The 16,360-nt window shown below is 32.9% G+C and overlaps 1 protein-coding gene across 2 annotated transcripts; it reads left to right on the top strand.

The window, feature by feature from the left end:
* The first annotated feature begins 9,943 nt into the window (after window positions 1-9,943).
* On the top strand, window positions 9,944-13,552 carry LOC130730089 (BTB/POZ domain and ankyrin repeat-containing protein COCH). 2 transcript variants are annotated; one of them, XR_009016236.1, is made up of 3 exons: window positions 9,944-10,885; window positions 11,829-13,210; window positions 13,320-13,552. XR_009016236.1 is itself a non-coding variant. In XM_057581980.1 (2 exons), the coding sequence occupies exons 1-2, from the start codon at window positions 10,421-10,423 to the stop codon at window positions 12,813-12,815; spliced, it is 1,452 nt and encodes a 483-aa protein (XP_057437963.1). In that variant the 5' UTR covers window positions 9,944-10,420; the 3' UTR covers window positions 12,816-13,552. The 2 variants fall into 2 exon arrangements, 1 of the variants encoding a protein (XP_057437963.1); XM_057581980.1 differs by having other exon boundaries at window positions 11,829-13,552.
* The last annotated feature ends 2,808 nt before the right edge of the window (window positions 13,553-16,360 follow it).

Here is a 16,360-nt window from a genome sequence, read left to right as displayed (position 1 = left end):
TATATCACCTAACATTACTCTTTTGATAAAGACGACAAAGATAAAGAAAGAATTGTATAATGGACACCAGCACCTAAGAGTCAGAGTCAAAGGTCAACTAGATCCCGTCATTGCTAACCATCCAAATGCATCAAATGCACATATAGTGAGACAATCTACTTGTATTGCCAATTCCCTTTGTCCCTTAACTTAGAGGAGAAAGTACTAGATATATAGAGGCAAAATATATATTCAATCAATTATATAATATTGTTTTTAATTATTTTGCGATATTCTATATGACTTTCCTCAATTGCATGGAAATGGAGTTGGTAATCAATAATGATCTTGAATTTCAGTCTACTAGATTAGGCAATTGCCAGCTTAAGAGGAAATAGCGCAACAAGACAAATGCCTCATATAGCTTCATTCCAACCTGAGAAATCAAATCCAATTCATTCAAAAGACAATGATAGCTCACTGAATTGACTTCTACAGTGCCACAACTTCAATTCTCCCTACCAAATTCATTAGTTAACTTACCTCTATATATACTAGGCAATGATTTAATTCCTTAGATTAATATCATTTCACATTGCATGAACTTAATTGAACATGTAACCTTAATTTAGTAAAGGTTCAATTCTTAATGACCCCAATAATTTTTTTTATAGGTAAATTTTAGTATTTGAAAAATGATTTATTGAAAGAGAACTACTCATTTAATATGTTCTCGGAATCTTATAATTGTCGAATGTGAAAATACTTTGATGTAAATGGAAAAATAAATGATTGATTTAGTGATATGTAGGCAAGCTAGACCCTTAATGTTGATGAGACATGTTTAAATTTAATAAAATCATTTATTGAGAACAATTTTCACAGTTTTTCGAACAAATGTGATTGATTTTTTTTTAGGTGGATTGAAAAATTATGTGTTTAATTTTCCTGAAAAGTGTAGAAACACTTTTTAAAAGATTAAAAAATCCATATTAATTATGATTTGAAATGTTAATAAGATATCAATCGAATCAATAGATAGACATATTAGGATGGAATACACAAATAAAGGCATATGAATTTGTGACAATTTTTAAGCATGATGAGTACATTTTCATATTTTAGATTGTGACGGCTAAAAACTGTCACAAATCAATATATCCCTTGGGTATTTGCTATTATGTATATATCCATTACCTTTTAAGTTCACATTGGTGAGATTAACTACATTAAATCTTTAGTACTCGATCCCTAGTCAATTTCAATAACTGATCGATGTGTTACATCATTTCATTTGCTAAAAAAATTGATTACCACAAACAGTGTTTTAGGTAAAGAAAATTGATAAAGCAGTTTGAAAGGACTAGTCAATAGACAAAAAGGTTGAAGGGCAATCTCGTATGTGGGATGGCCCTGCGATGATTTTTCCCAAGTTATCTCATAAACCTATGTATCTAGCTAAAGCCCTATTGCTTTGAAAGTCATAGAGAAAATTAATGACATTATTATTATCATGTCTATTCATTCAACCCCAAACCAAAGGGAATGAATCCATCCATGACCATATGAATGAAAATTAGGGTATGTCGAACCTTAAAATTAGGTAAAAGACAGGAACAAGATGCGTCTCATGTGGTACACTCAACCGTAAAATTATTAGAAAGTGAATCGATCGTTTCATTTGTCACAGTCCGAGAGTCGCGCAGAGCAAAAAATTTCTAAGATTTGACCTTCCATTCTCCTTCCTGTTTGTTATCCATATCTAAACACATACTTTCTCTTTTCACAGTGTTACCCCTTTTCTCTTTTCTTTATTTTTTTTAAAATTATGAGATCACACGAAATATACTCACACCTAATATAGAGATGATAAAAATAAATAAGTAATACGATATGTGATCCAGGAAAATAACAACAATATACTATAATAATTTCTACTTTGAATACTTTCTTCTTAATTGACCACAATTTATATAACGTCCACCAAATTTTATAATTTGATATAAATAATTTTCTTTAACAACAATAACACCAGTTCATTATAAATTGAGAAAGGAAATAGATTACAACAAGGAAAATAATCTGACACTACATGAAGTTTGAAACTTTGAATTGTCTCAATGGCTTCTTTAAAAGTCAAACAAAATTAAAGAAGCACAATGGCTAGTTTTTTTCTTTTTGAATCTCTTACCTTGTACTTTTCTTTCACTTCATATCATATTTTGGTGTTATCAATTTTTTAATAATAATAATTCTATACATTTTTATGAGCTGAACTATTTTATTTTGAAAATGTTACATTTATATGTAATATAATCTCAGAATAGTCTAAATTAATTTTATTTAAGTTTAATGTTTCCTTACTATATATAAGATGATAAATCACAACTTTTATGTTAATACTTTAAAATACGTAAAGTTATGTTTGTGTTTAGACCAACGTCATAACGACTTTTCAGTGCACAAACACGTATTTTATAGCGGTTTTAAACTGAAAAGTTTTTGAAAAATGTATTTTGCAACGGTCTAAAAACACCGCTAGAAAACACGTTTTTGATGAACGAGTAATGATTTAGTAGACTTAATCAAGCAAACTATTAGTACTTATTTTTTTTGAACATCTACTACTAGTACTAGTTCACCCTTGAATTGTTTATTTCTTTAATATGTATAGTATTTGTGTGCTGAAAAATTATCAGTTCTAAGTTTAATTGAGAATGATGATTCGTAAATGGCATAGAAAACTCCAAGTGATTTATTATGGGTCCATTAATTATCAATAGTGTGCGTGGTTAAAAAACTTGAGGATAAATAATTATGTGTATGTATAAAAAACAAAGTAAAGCTGCTAAAAATTGAAATGCAGTTGCAACCGTGTATTCAGTGTGCAGACAGAGAGAGAGAGAGTGAAAAGACAAGTCAAATGTCAAATCGGGGGTCTTTGAAATCATAAGACCGTCAGTGGGTTGTGCTGTCAATCCATGAGATTTCCTCTTCCATTATGCTGCTTTCTTTTCTTTAATTTTCTTCCTTTTTTTCCATTTATCATTCACAAAACGCCAACTCCATAATCAGAATCAGAGGGCTAAAAGAATAATGTTTACTTCACAAATCAACTTTACCTCTACCTCATGAGAAATGTGTGATAAGATTTTAAATGTGCTAGAAAATGTAGAAAAACAAATACAAAAAATGTGTAGAAAATTACTGAAAAAGTAAAATATGTATGTATTAGAGCATCTCCAATGTAAGTTTTTTAGTTCTTATTTTGGAGTTAAGAACTAAGAACTAAGAATTTTACCATTGGAGGTGCTGACATAGACTCCTTAGTTCTTTAAAATAAGAACTCAGTTCTTATATAGGCTATGTTTGGCATGTTTAGCTGATAAGCTAGCTGAAAGCTGAAAAGCTAGCTGAAAGCTTATAAGCTAGCTGATAGCTGAAAGCTGAAAGCTGAAAGCTGAAAAGCTACGTGATTAAAACAAAAGTGTTTGGTAGAAATAGCTTTTAAAACAAGCTGAAATTGTAAAATGACATACTTGTATAATTATTTTTTTATTACATTACTTTATTTTCACATTAATACCAATATGATATTAATATTAAAATTATTATCACTTTATTTAGGCTTAATTGCAACTTTAGTCCCTGATGTTTATCAAAATCACGATTTTAGACCCTCACATAATTTAATTACAAGAATAGTCCCTCACGTTCCCTCCCGTTTGCAACGTTAGTCCTTCCGTCTAATTGTTAACGGAAAATGCTTATGTGGTAATGCACATGCCTCTCATGTGACCAGGAAAAATGATTTAACTGTGCCTTTGGTCCCTGACTTATACACATTATGTAGTTTTTGTCCTTGAAGTTCAAAAATTGCATTTAAATTTATATAAAAACAAAAAAAAACCAGAAAATGATAAGTATTCATATTCTTCAAATTTAATTACATATTTATTAAATCATAAACAGGCATAATATTATAAATTTTAATTTTAAATAATTAAAAATATATGTATTGATTTGCTTATACTTTATAGAATAATAAAAATATATTTAATCAATACATTCAACTTATAAAAGATATCGAAAAAAAACATGGAGGATTTTATATAAATAATTTCAATTTAAATTAAATAGGATAGAAAGAGAAACAATTAGGTCAAAACATTACTAAATAAGAATTTAAATAAATATTTTATAAAATCATAATCAGGCATAGTAAAATAAATTTAAATTTGAGTGCAATTTTTTAAGAAGATGAATAGTTATCATTTTCTATTTTTTTATTGTTTTTTATTAATTTGGATGCAATTTTTGAACTTTAATGACCAAAATTACACAATATGTATAAGTAGGGGACCAAAAGTGTGGTTAAATCATTTTTCTTGGTCACATGAGAGGCATGTGTGTTGCCACATAAGCCTTCTCTGTTAAAAATTGGACGGAAGGACTAACGTTGCAAACAGGAGGGAACGTGAGGGACTAGTCTTGTAATTAAATTAGGTGATAGACTAAAATAGTGGTTTTTGTAAACTTCAGGGACTAAAGTTGCAATTAAGCCATATTTTTATTAGCTACAGTTATATATCATCTTAAAAATATAATATTTATTTTTATTTATTTTTATTAATATAATATTTATAATACTTGTGGTGCGCAGCGGTGTGGCGGGAATGGTGGCGGAAACTGCATACGTAAGTGTGAGGGGAAAATAAGTTTAGTGTTTTTATAAATATATAAGGGTAAGGGTAGAATTTTAATAAAATAATAAGGATAAAAATGAGAATAAATTTAATAAGCTATAAGCTACCTGAGATAGATTATAGCTTAAAGCTTTAAGCTACTAAAATAAGTTCCTTCACCAAACACTTTTGAAGAGCTTTTAAAGTAGTCAAATAAGCTTTAAGCTAGTCAAATAAGCTATAAGGTAGCTGAAATGGCATGCCAAACATAGCCATAAGGAGTTTTGCTTTTTGAGTTCTTAGCTTAAAATACTAATTATTTCTCTTTCATCTAAATTACTTTATTACTTTATGAGTTTTGTTTTATTACTTTATGAAAATAAAAAGTATAAATAATGTGATTGATGAGACCAAATGAATAGTGGTAAGAACTAAGAGCTAAAAACTAAGAACTCATGGTTGAAGCAAAATTGCTTGAGAGTTGCTTAAACACATGTGACAATACGGGCCCACATGAATAGTGCTAAAAACTAAGAAATAAGAACTAGCATTGGAGATGCTATTATTACTCGGGCAAAACAATAGTATCCCATTTTCTAAAGCATATATTATTTGTGTAATGTTAACCCAATTCAATTTATCTCAGTTTAATTAAACAATTCTTAATAATATATGAGGTTATTGAGATATATGAGATTATTGAGGTATATATATATAATTCATTCATAATAGTAATTACTGACGGTTTGGCGTAACTGCAGATAATCAATTACTGACGAATTATATGCAATGGTTGTTGGTAAAGCTTCATTGACAACTGTTTTTCATAGTACCCATGAATTTTAGTTATTGATAATATGTTATTTTCTTGTAGAGTTAGAAGCAATAAAGAAAATGCCTACTTAATTATGTCAAATAAATGAAGGACAATTTATCTCAAAGAAGGAGGCTAAGTGATAAAGATGAGACAATATAATTATGCTTATCGAGGAGTTTAGTGTAATAGTACTACAAGAGAAAGCTTCCTCCCAAATTGAAAGACCTAGGAGCTTCACTATTCCGGTAGAAATAGAGAGATTGTTCATTGACAGGATTTTATGTAACATGGGAGATAGAATTAATTTGATGTTGCTTGCATGTGTGAAAGGTTAGATATAAGTGAAGTGAGGCCAAGTCAATTACAATTTCTCTACAACTGGATTAATTTATTATGTATGCAAACTAAAATAGAAAGTATGGTGATCTTTTTCTTCTGAAGATATGGTGCCTCTTAGAACCACTATGAAGTATATGTAATTAAGTTGTTGAAAGATTGTCTCACAACGGTGCAAATCAGTTGAAATTTTCTTCGTAATTTTGTAGTGGCTAGCTAGAACCGCCATTAACATAGAAGATTGAATATGTTGATATGATGACTTTGGCGACGATTTCAACCTTCGTTACTTCTTTTGAGGCATTTTGTGTGGCCTTCTCCCGACCACTAGCAAATCTCTTGGCGACGCTTTCGTTAGAGGTGGTTGATTAACCGCTAGAACTATCTTTTAGCGGCGGTTTGAACCACCACTAATACAATTTACAATTGCCGCAATAAGTCTATTTTGTTGTAGGGATCTTTGTTTGTTGTGCTACTAACACAATTATATCTCTTATCTTATCATGTGTAAAATTTATTATGAGGGAGGGAGAGTTAGGTTAATACTTATACAGAATAACAATTTTATGTTCTCTTTTCACCATCATTCCAACTCAATTAATAAATTTTAAAATATTAATTAAAAAAACATATTAAGGACATACGAAACAGTATTGTGGATGTGGTGAACAAAGCAATCAGCTTCTTCGAATAGTAATTGAAGGAGAAGCTAAAAATGGTGCAAACACCTATTGACGGACCCTTTTTTATTATTTTCAATGGCTTGTTAAACTGTTTAGCTAAAGATTTTTCTATTGAAATAACTTGTAAGTTAAAGTTATTTAGCTACTCATATAAGTTTAATTAAAAAATTGACTAATATATAAATATTGAAAATATTGGTATTATTCATTAAAAGAAGATAATTTTATCCTTATCACTTGCTAAATAAACTAATTATTTACTAATGATAAAATAGACTAATGACTTTATAAATATTGATTTAAGTTTTTTCCTCATAACAAAAAAAAATATTGATTTAAGAATATTAAATTCAAACTAATTTACTCATACTTAAGACTTTCTCTGCACCTGCTTCCACTAAGTTGAAATTAATTTATTATTAAGTAAACTAATTAATAAAATATTATTTAATTATAGTTTTTTATTCCATTATAAAGTTAACAGCAACATAGGAAGAAGACAACTACGGAAGGGCTTGAGAGGCATTCAACAGAGCATCTCTAGCTCAAGAGCGGACCTGTCAAGAGCCCTAACACCAGAAGGGGAAGTGGGCAACCCGGTTAGCAAGTCAATCAGCCGGAGAGTTCTCATTTTGATGGATCCATGTCAGGCTAACTCTCCAGTTCCTTGCTAGAAATATTTTCATTACTTTAAAAGTTACATGAATAGATGTGGGCTTACACCAATAACAATTCCGTGAATTTAACAATACAACAACTTTTCATTAACATCCAATAATATAACAATATTATGCCACGTAAAAAGAATAATTCTCATTTCTATGTGGAGTGGTTCTCAAGTTTAATATGTTTTAACAAATTAAAATAAAAATTCAATAACATTGCAGTCCATTGATGTTGAAAGGCATTTATATGATGAAAATGATTTTAAGAATTAAGGTTCATTAACCATTCAAGTTAACTCATGAAAAACATTGTACCTATAATACATTTATTGAAAACGCGACTTATGTTGATCAGGAAATACTCCACTTAATATGCAATCATTTTAGGTGAAGGTAAATAACTAATTACTGCAAGAAACTAAAGGAGAATTTGCTCTCGAATACTAGTGCAAGTAGGATTCGAACCGTGGACTTATGGACTTTAGTTTCATCAAGTACCATTTAAGCCATCCAATTGAAAAACACATTGTTATCTATTGTATAAAGATATGATTAGTTCCGCATCTAGTTTGTTTTTTTATTTTCGATATGGCGTGTGTAATTGTGTATATGAGTATTCTACAAAGATGTTTATGGTTAGTTTCTTGCGAAAAGTATTTCTTAAGTGAAGGTTTATCCATGTTGCTTTAACCTACGGGTCTGTAAAATTATCTCTTAAAGTTATCTCTTCACAGTTTTCATCCCCGTGGGGAGGAGGTTATCTGTATGGCTCTAACATATTGGATTGTGAGTTCCTTCAACACAGTCCTTTTTTACTTTATTTTCAACTTTTAAGTGCCATTAAAAAACAATAATACTAATTAAACGTCCCAACAGTTTTGTACAATGGCGGATTTAGGGGGTGACTGGCCCATCCACAGTCACCCCTAAAATCTTGGTTTTTTTTTTGCTAATATTGTGTAAAATTATTAAAAATTTATATATGTAAAATGGTTAATATCAACTTTTAACTTATTGTGTGTAGTTGTGGTAACTCATTTTCACTAAGTCGTTTGTAAGATTCTTTTATATATATATATATATATATATATATATATATATTAAATAAATTGAATTGAAGGTGAGTTTTTTTATATTAGCTTTGTTTAGAAGTTTCTATCACATTTATATTTGAAACATGTCTGAGCACACTCTTTTCATTTTTGCGTCGTGCTCTACCCACTCTTTTAGTAGTTAAGGGTGCTAATTTTTTTTATTTGGAGAGACAAGTTGTTATTCACCTTTTCATTTTCTATAAGATATTACTTTTTTACTACCTTGTAAGATGATTTTTCTAATTTCTTATAACATTTTATTGCCGGTTTAGTAAGGGTGAGGCGTATATGCTAATTGGTATCATTTTAATTCAATCTACCTAACTATATATTTATTCTCCCCATAAAAACGTTATCAAACTTGTTACACAATTTTTTTTTGAAAACCAACATAGTTTTATTTAAAGATAGAGCTTGAGAACAACTCTCTCAAGTGAGTAATCTGGCTACATAATACTCTCCTCCTTTATCATCCAAAAAAATCAAACCACGCCAAAAAAAAAAGCACAAAAATGAAGCCATAAGATGACTATCCCACCTCACCTGATTTTTATGCATGTAAAAAATTATTTTTTCTTAAAAGTCACAACATTGGTTCTGTATGTCACCTTTCTAAAGAAGTCTCTTGCTCAATTTATTGCCAAAACTATTTCCTTGAAGAAAAGGTTTACCCATGTTGCTTTAACCTCTGGAGCTATGAAGTTCCCTCTCCACAATTTTTAAAAAAATATTATACTATAATATAAAATATAAAATATAAAATAAAGTGAGCATTTTATTATTAAAGATTGTCTAAATTACCCAAAATTAAACATGAAAATAGGAATAAAATTAAAAAATTATTTTTAATTTTAAATCGCCTTTTTCACATTATAATTATCAACCAATACTTTTGGGGTACTTGTTAATTAGTACTACTAAATGTTACTCGAGGGAGTACTAAACACATAATCAAATGCTCCCTCAAAATTATAAGTAGACAGATATATAAAAAAAATCTTCAAAATAAAGAACGGAGGTAGTAGTAAATAGCAAGACTGTTAAGTGAAAAGCCATATAACTAATTACCACTTGTAAATGTTGTCTATATATAATAAAATAAAATAAAAAAGATGCAGTTGAAACAAAAGAACAAAATAATTAATATGCAACCAGTGAAACAAAGTGTAAATTTACCCCAAAATGCCTAGACCAAGTACAATGCTAGCAGTCAACACAAGAGGTCCCAAATTAAAAGGACTTCTATATTACATTATTATGTGAATGTGAATAATGTATGTCCATTGATAAAGACTTCAATGACTTATGCATAAACCAAACTAGACAGTACTCACACATATAAATAATGCAAACATTCAACCGACACCATATTTTTCTCTTTTATTTATTTCTTTATCATTTATCACTTATCTCTTCTTTCTTTCTTGATATAATTTCTAATTTCTGTTAAGTGTCTATATTATGTGTTTGTCTACACTCCATTCTCCTAACCAAACTATCACTAGTCTAAAGTACTCTTCTTTCTTTATCCACACATAGCTTTCATCAGTCCTTCTCATCTTCTCTTCTCCTACTCTACCGATCTGTATATGTATACATGTACAGACGACAAGACACATGAAAAGGAGGATGAGAAAAAAATAAACACTTTTTTTATTTTTTCATTTTTTATCCCTTTTTATAACCCCACAGCCGCCCAGAACAGCCACCCAAATTGCAATCTCTCTTTTTCTTTCTTTCTCTCACAAACACAACACACAACACTCTCTCTCAAAATATCTAGTTTTCAAAACAAACACACACACACACACACACGCACAAAGTTTCCCATCCCCACAACCTTACCCCTCCATTCACCATGACAAGTAGAATCCCATAAAAACAACAACAATCACAGTACCATCACCATCTTCATCATCAACACAACAGCAACAAAAAAGAGAAAAAAACACCAACATCAAACACACACACATGAACCCTCTTCTCTTCTCACTATTTGATTTCTCTCACTCTTAACACTCCCCTCTCTCTCTCTCTCTCTCTTTCTTTCTCTCTCACATCAACAAGTCATAACCCTAAAGCTTGTTGAGGAGGAGAGACAGCACAGTGAAATCAACAAGGAATCATCATCATCTTCTTCATCTTCTTCTTCTTCATCACCATGTCCCTTGAAGACTCTCTAAGATCTCTGTCCCTAGATTACCTCAACCTCCTCATCAACGGCCAAGCCTTCAGCGACGTCACCTTCAGCGTGGAAGGCCGCCTAGTCCACGCCCACCGATGCATCCTCGCTGCCAGGAGCCTCTTCTTCCGGAAATTCTTCTGCGGCCCCGACCCACCTCCTCCTTCCGGCAACCTCGACTCCCCCGGCGGACCTCGAGTCAACTCGCCGAGGCCCGGCGGAGTCATCCCGGTTAACTCCGTCGGCTACGAAGTCTTCCTCCTCATGCTCCAGTTCCTCTACAGTGGCCAAGTCTCCATCGTGCCACAGAAGCACGAGCCGAGACCCAATTGCGGTGAGCGTGCCTGCTGGCACACGCATTGCACCTCCGCCGTTGATCTCGCCCTTGACACTCTCGCCGCCGCGAGATACTTCGGCGTTGAACAGCTCGCATTGCTCACACAGGTAGTTGTTGTTTAATTTATTATCATTTCCTTATTGTTGCCAATATCAGTAGTAACAAACAAACATATGACCATCAACTTCACCACCACTGTTTCTCTCTCTCTCTCTTGTTTCTTCGTGATTAGTGTGACCAGTCTTATGTTTTGTGGGTCTTGGGAATTTGCCCAATTACTGCCATGGTTTTTGGGAACTGGGAAGGGGCCATTTTTATTCTCCTCTAGTATATTTTAATTTAATTCTTTATTCTAACAAATTTTTAATTAAGTGGGTGAGTTTAATTTTGAGCCTCCTAATTTGAGTTTCAATCTATTCCATCACCAGATTAGTAACAGTTGCTTGGTTCTATTTTATGATCTATTGTCATGAACAAGTGACTGGTTCTTTTATTTCACATTAATTCTTCTGAGTAATGAACTTCCTTTCATTTACCTTCACTTGTTGTTGCTAGTACTAGCATCTTCTTTAGGCTAAAAATTAAAGCTAGCTATGTGTGTGTTTTTATGTTAGTGTTTGACAACTTTGTACTTGATTTCATGTAGTGAAAATTAGAGTAGTAGGAGACACGACAGTTTTGTTTTTGTTTTTGGTTTCTCGAATTGGAGTTCTTCCACCCACAACGATGTAAGCTGAGGAGTTTCTAAATTTAGTTCATGAAATCCAGTCTTGTCTGTCTACCATATACAGTGAGCGCACCACCAAAATCTTTCCCAAACATTCACTTTCCTCATTTGTTCCCGTTTAAAAGCGAAACACAAACACCACACACACCAATGCAAGCAAAAAAGAAGAAAGAAAGAACAAAAATAAAAAGTACTAGTGTCCGTTTCGTTATACTATAACTCTCTCGTTATACCCAAAAACAAAACATCTCATCCTCTTTGTTCCCTTCATGTTTCATTTTTCAATAATGCAAATTCATGATTGTTTTTGAATTCATTGACAGAAACAACTAGCGAGCATGGTGGAGAAGGCTTCAATAGAGGATGTAATGAAAGTGCTGCTGGCTTCTAGAAAACAAGACATGCACCAGCTCTGGACCACATGTTCCCACCTCGTAGCTAAATCTGGTCTCCCTCCAGAGGTTCTCGCCAAGCATCTTCCCATTGACATTGTTGCCAAGATTGAAGAGCTCCGCCTCAAATCCACCCTTGCACGCCGCTCTCTGATCCCTCACCACCACCATCACCACCACCACCATGGCCACCATGACATGGGAGCAGCGGCAGACCTGGAGGATCAGAAAATCCGCCGGATGAGGCGGGCGCTTGACTCCTCGGATGTGGAGCTTGTGAAGCTCATGGTGATGGGAGAAGGCCTTAACCTTGATGAGGCGCTGGCCTTACCATACGCTGTCGAGAATTGCAGCAGGGAAGTGGTTAAAGCCCTGCTGGAGCTCGGGGCGGCGGATGTCAACTACCCATCGGGACCGTCTGGGAAGACGCCGCTCCACATCGCGGCTGAGATGGTCTCCCCGGACATGGTGGCGGTGCTGCTGGACCACCACGCCGACCCGAATGTCCGGACCGTGGACGGCGTCACGCCTCTGGACATCCTCAGAACCCTAACCTCAGATTTCCTCTTCAAAGGTGCTGTCCCAGGATTAACCCACATTGAACCAAACAAGCTTAGGCTGTGTTTGGAGCTTGTTCAATCAGCAGCTCTTGTTATGTCAAGGGAAGAAGGTAATGCCAATGCAAACAGCAGCAACAACAACAATGCTCCTTGTTCAGCAGCTACTCCGATATACCCTCCTATGAATGAGGATCACAATAGTAGTAGCAGCAATGCTAACCTTAACTTGGATTCCAGGTTGGTGTATCTCAACCTCGGCGCGGCCCAAATGAGCGGTGATGATGATAGCAGCCACGGCAGCCACCGGGAAGCCATGAACCAAGCCATGTACCACCACCACCACTCACATGACTATTAGTCTAAATGCACGTTTGGATACACGGTAGATTTTCACAATTAAAGGAGAATTGATTTTGAGTGAAGCTACGCTTAATAGCTTCTATGGGAGCAGAATTGATTTTGGAAGATCCGAACGTGAATCCAAACATGCTCTAACTGTAAGAGCTTCTAGCTATGTACCTAGCTAGCTAGAAGCTTTAGAACTTTCAATATAGATTACTGGTATATATAATTTGAAGGCTATTTCAATTGCAATGGTCATGGATGGTGGTGGAAAAATGGGAGAAGGAGGTTTGTTCGATTGTTGATGAAAGCTGCTTGATCGGGTGGACACTACTATTGGATTGATGGATGGAGAGTAAAAAAAACACTTTCTTCTTTTGTCAGTTGAAATAGACTGGTAAATTAGTGGTGGTATTAATTCTTCACTATTACTCATCTTAATTTTCTTCCTTCGGATTAATTTTTTTTGCTCTTTAGTCTTTGTTGTTTTTTCTTTGTTTTTGTTTTTTTCCTCTTTTAGGCCTTTCTAATGGTCACCATTTGAAGTGCGGTTTCATGGGAAGAGATTGGGATAAGAGACAAGGAGAATCTAATCAGTTCATTTTATTTTTATTTTATTTTTTTGAATTAATTTTCTGTGGAACTCAAGGGTGCATGGAAGAGACCCAGGTCAATCTCCTTCACCTGTCAACTCCTTAATTTGTATTTACTGATATATCCGTAGCTAATTTCACGGCCTATTTATTGTGATCCCTTTGCAATGTCAAATGATCTTGTCCCACCCCCCACTTTCATAAACCCTCAATTATTTTCATCTTGTTTAGCAATATCTTCCAAATGTGGATGTGGAGAGGGTTCTTTCATGTTTGGTGTTTTATTTTTTCTTTCCAAAGATTTGTTGAAAGAAATGATATGTGTTGTCCCTTCTCTTCTCTTTTGTTCCTACCTAATTAATATTATTTTTATGTTTTTTTCCTTCTAACATTATGTAGGCCTTGGGGGCCAATTCATTGGCATTTTGTTTTGGGCTTTATTATTTTTCTGATGAAAATCATGTGGCTGTGGACAAATTGAATGGTTGTCTTGCATGAATGCAACAATGAGTGTGACCACACATGTCAAGTTAATTAATTGGCACTATCACCTTCCATGTAATCCTCTTCTTGTCCCCTCCTTGCCTTTTTTAGGCATCTTTAGACAAAACAAAAATAAAAACTTACAGCTGAAACCCTATTATTTTATTAATTAATTTCTTTAATTATTATTGTTGTTCTGTCTAAATTCATCGAATGTTGGTTAGGGAAGATTCTGGGTGGTAAATATATACTCCCTCCGGTCCTATTTATAAGCATGAAAGAGAAGAAAAATCTTGGTCCTTTTTATAAGAACCAAATGAAAGTTTGAGCTATATTAAATAATTTTTTCCAATGATACCCTTATTAATTCTAACTTGTAAAATGTGTCTCATTAATTATTCACTCTCTTTTCCACTTTCCAACACTAATAATAAAGGGTAATTTTGGAAGTTCATTTTAATTTAAGACAAATTTAATGCATTTTATCTAGTTTAACTACATTTCTTAAACTATGTGAATTTTTTTTTTGTTGCTTATAAATAGGACCGGAGAGAGTATAATTTTCTGTTTTAACGTGTTATATGGGTCTTAAAAACTGCATGTTACTTGAAAACCATTGCCTCAAGCTAAACCTATTAATATATGAAAAATTAATGCTCAGCATTTCTAATACTATTAAAGTTCATTTGAAACTATGTGACATTGCAGCCTTTTACCAGCAACATCACTTTTTTACTAGAAAACAGTTTACACTAGCATAGACCTACGCTTTTAATGCTGACCCTATACTAATATTTATGCTCAACAAGTTCATGATCCCTAGTCTAAACTATAATAATGAGATAGAATGCATACATATGATTAATTATTGTGCAGATATCATGAAATAGTTTGTTGAAGTTATAATTAAGATCTTTATAATGCGCTTAGCATACGTAACATGGCAGTAAAAATACCAAAATACACGATAAAAACAAGGGTAGCAAGAAGAAAAAAAAAAAACAGTTAAGAAGTTGTTCATGAAATGAACCAAATTAAAGGCTAGATTTAGAGCTCCCATTGAAGGAGTTATAAACGTAACTATTTCATTATAATGATGAACATAGGTGCTACAATTAGTTCTTTCTTTCTATCGAGGAGTCTAACCCTGAATAAATTAGGTTTTCAGTGCGAAATAGGTCATATTAACATAACCCACCCAAAAGTGGATGGAGTCGTGTTAGAGTTAAGACTCTAAAATACACAAACTGTTAAGGGACGTCTAATATGCATAAAAGTATGGGATCACCAACAATATATAGGAGAAGAACGCCCGCATAATGAAGTGGTTGTGGCTAATAGCCTGTGGAATATGGAATCTCTCACCAAATAAAGGAGCCGCTCGCCAGATAGTGGCTTATAAAAATGAAGGAGTCGTCAATAAGTAGTCGCTCACCTAATAATGAAGTATCACTGGATATAATGAAGCCCTAAGTCGCTGGAACATCTCAATGGATCTTCCTCCCGCAATGACCTAATAAAGGCAACTGGAAGAGAGAGTCAGGTCACTCATGTCTAGTTTAGAAATCAAGTACACAACTCATGTCTCCAAAATTTGCACCAAAAATCACATTATTTTTTCAAAGAATATATTGACATGTAATAATTGCGATGGTCTATGCTAGTAAAATAAATGCATGTTTGGTTTTCTGTCGGAAACTTCATTCTTGTTAATGCTGATAGAAAAATTATTTTGGGATAAGAATACATATAAATGTTTGGGAGTTATTTTCGAGAATTGATTTTAGTTCTAAACCAATTCTGTTAGAAGCTAGGGTGTAGCATTTTGGTTGAATATAATCATTAATCAATCATCAATTTATTGATTTATATACTGAATTTCACATAACCATATAAAAATCATTTTTTTTTTCACAAATGTATCCAAACATTAATCACTCTGCTTTCAACTCACTCTATTTTACTTTTATCGATTTCATCAAAACGATTTTATGAAAATAAATTACGAACAGCACCATCCAAACAAGCACATAGTGATACAATGCACTACTTTTGTGTTGTAACTTATAAATTATAGAGTAGTTTATGCTGTAATTAATTTTTTTTAATTTATAACAAAATTTACAACTTTTCTAATTGTAAACTTATCAAATAGAAGTTACAATGTTTTTATCATAAATTAAACCAATTATAAATTCATGTTTAGAGATTTCTATTTTTGTTTTCTTTTGACATGTTCCATTTATGATTGTAATTTTCTTGTACATTATACTGGACATGGTCTTTCAAGAAAAAAAAACACATTATACTGGACATATATGGTCTACGAATGGGAGGTGGATCCAGGGTATTGTTTAATGGCTTGCTCCAAATTGTAGGTTTGCTGAGTGGTGCTGGTGTTGTATTGTTCATCTTTAGGGTGTCTGGGCTGGTATTACACGACTATTTTATGTTTGTTTAATTTGATGCCCCTGTAGCTTTTCTT

This window comes from Lotus japonicus, chromosome 1, assembly GCF_012489685.1.
Source record: "Lotus japonicus ecotype B-129 chromosome 1, LjGifu_v1.2".
Taxonomy (NCBI): Eukaryota; Viridiplantae; Streptophyta; class Magnoliopsida; order Fabales; family Fabaceae; genus Lotus; species Lotus japonicus.
The sequence above is the reverse complement of the archived record's forward strand: the minus strand, read 5'-3'. Positions and strand labels throughout refer to the sequence as shown.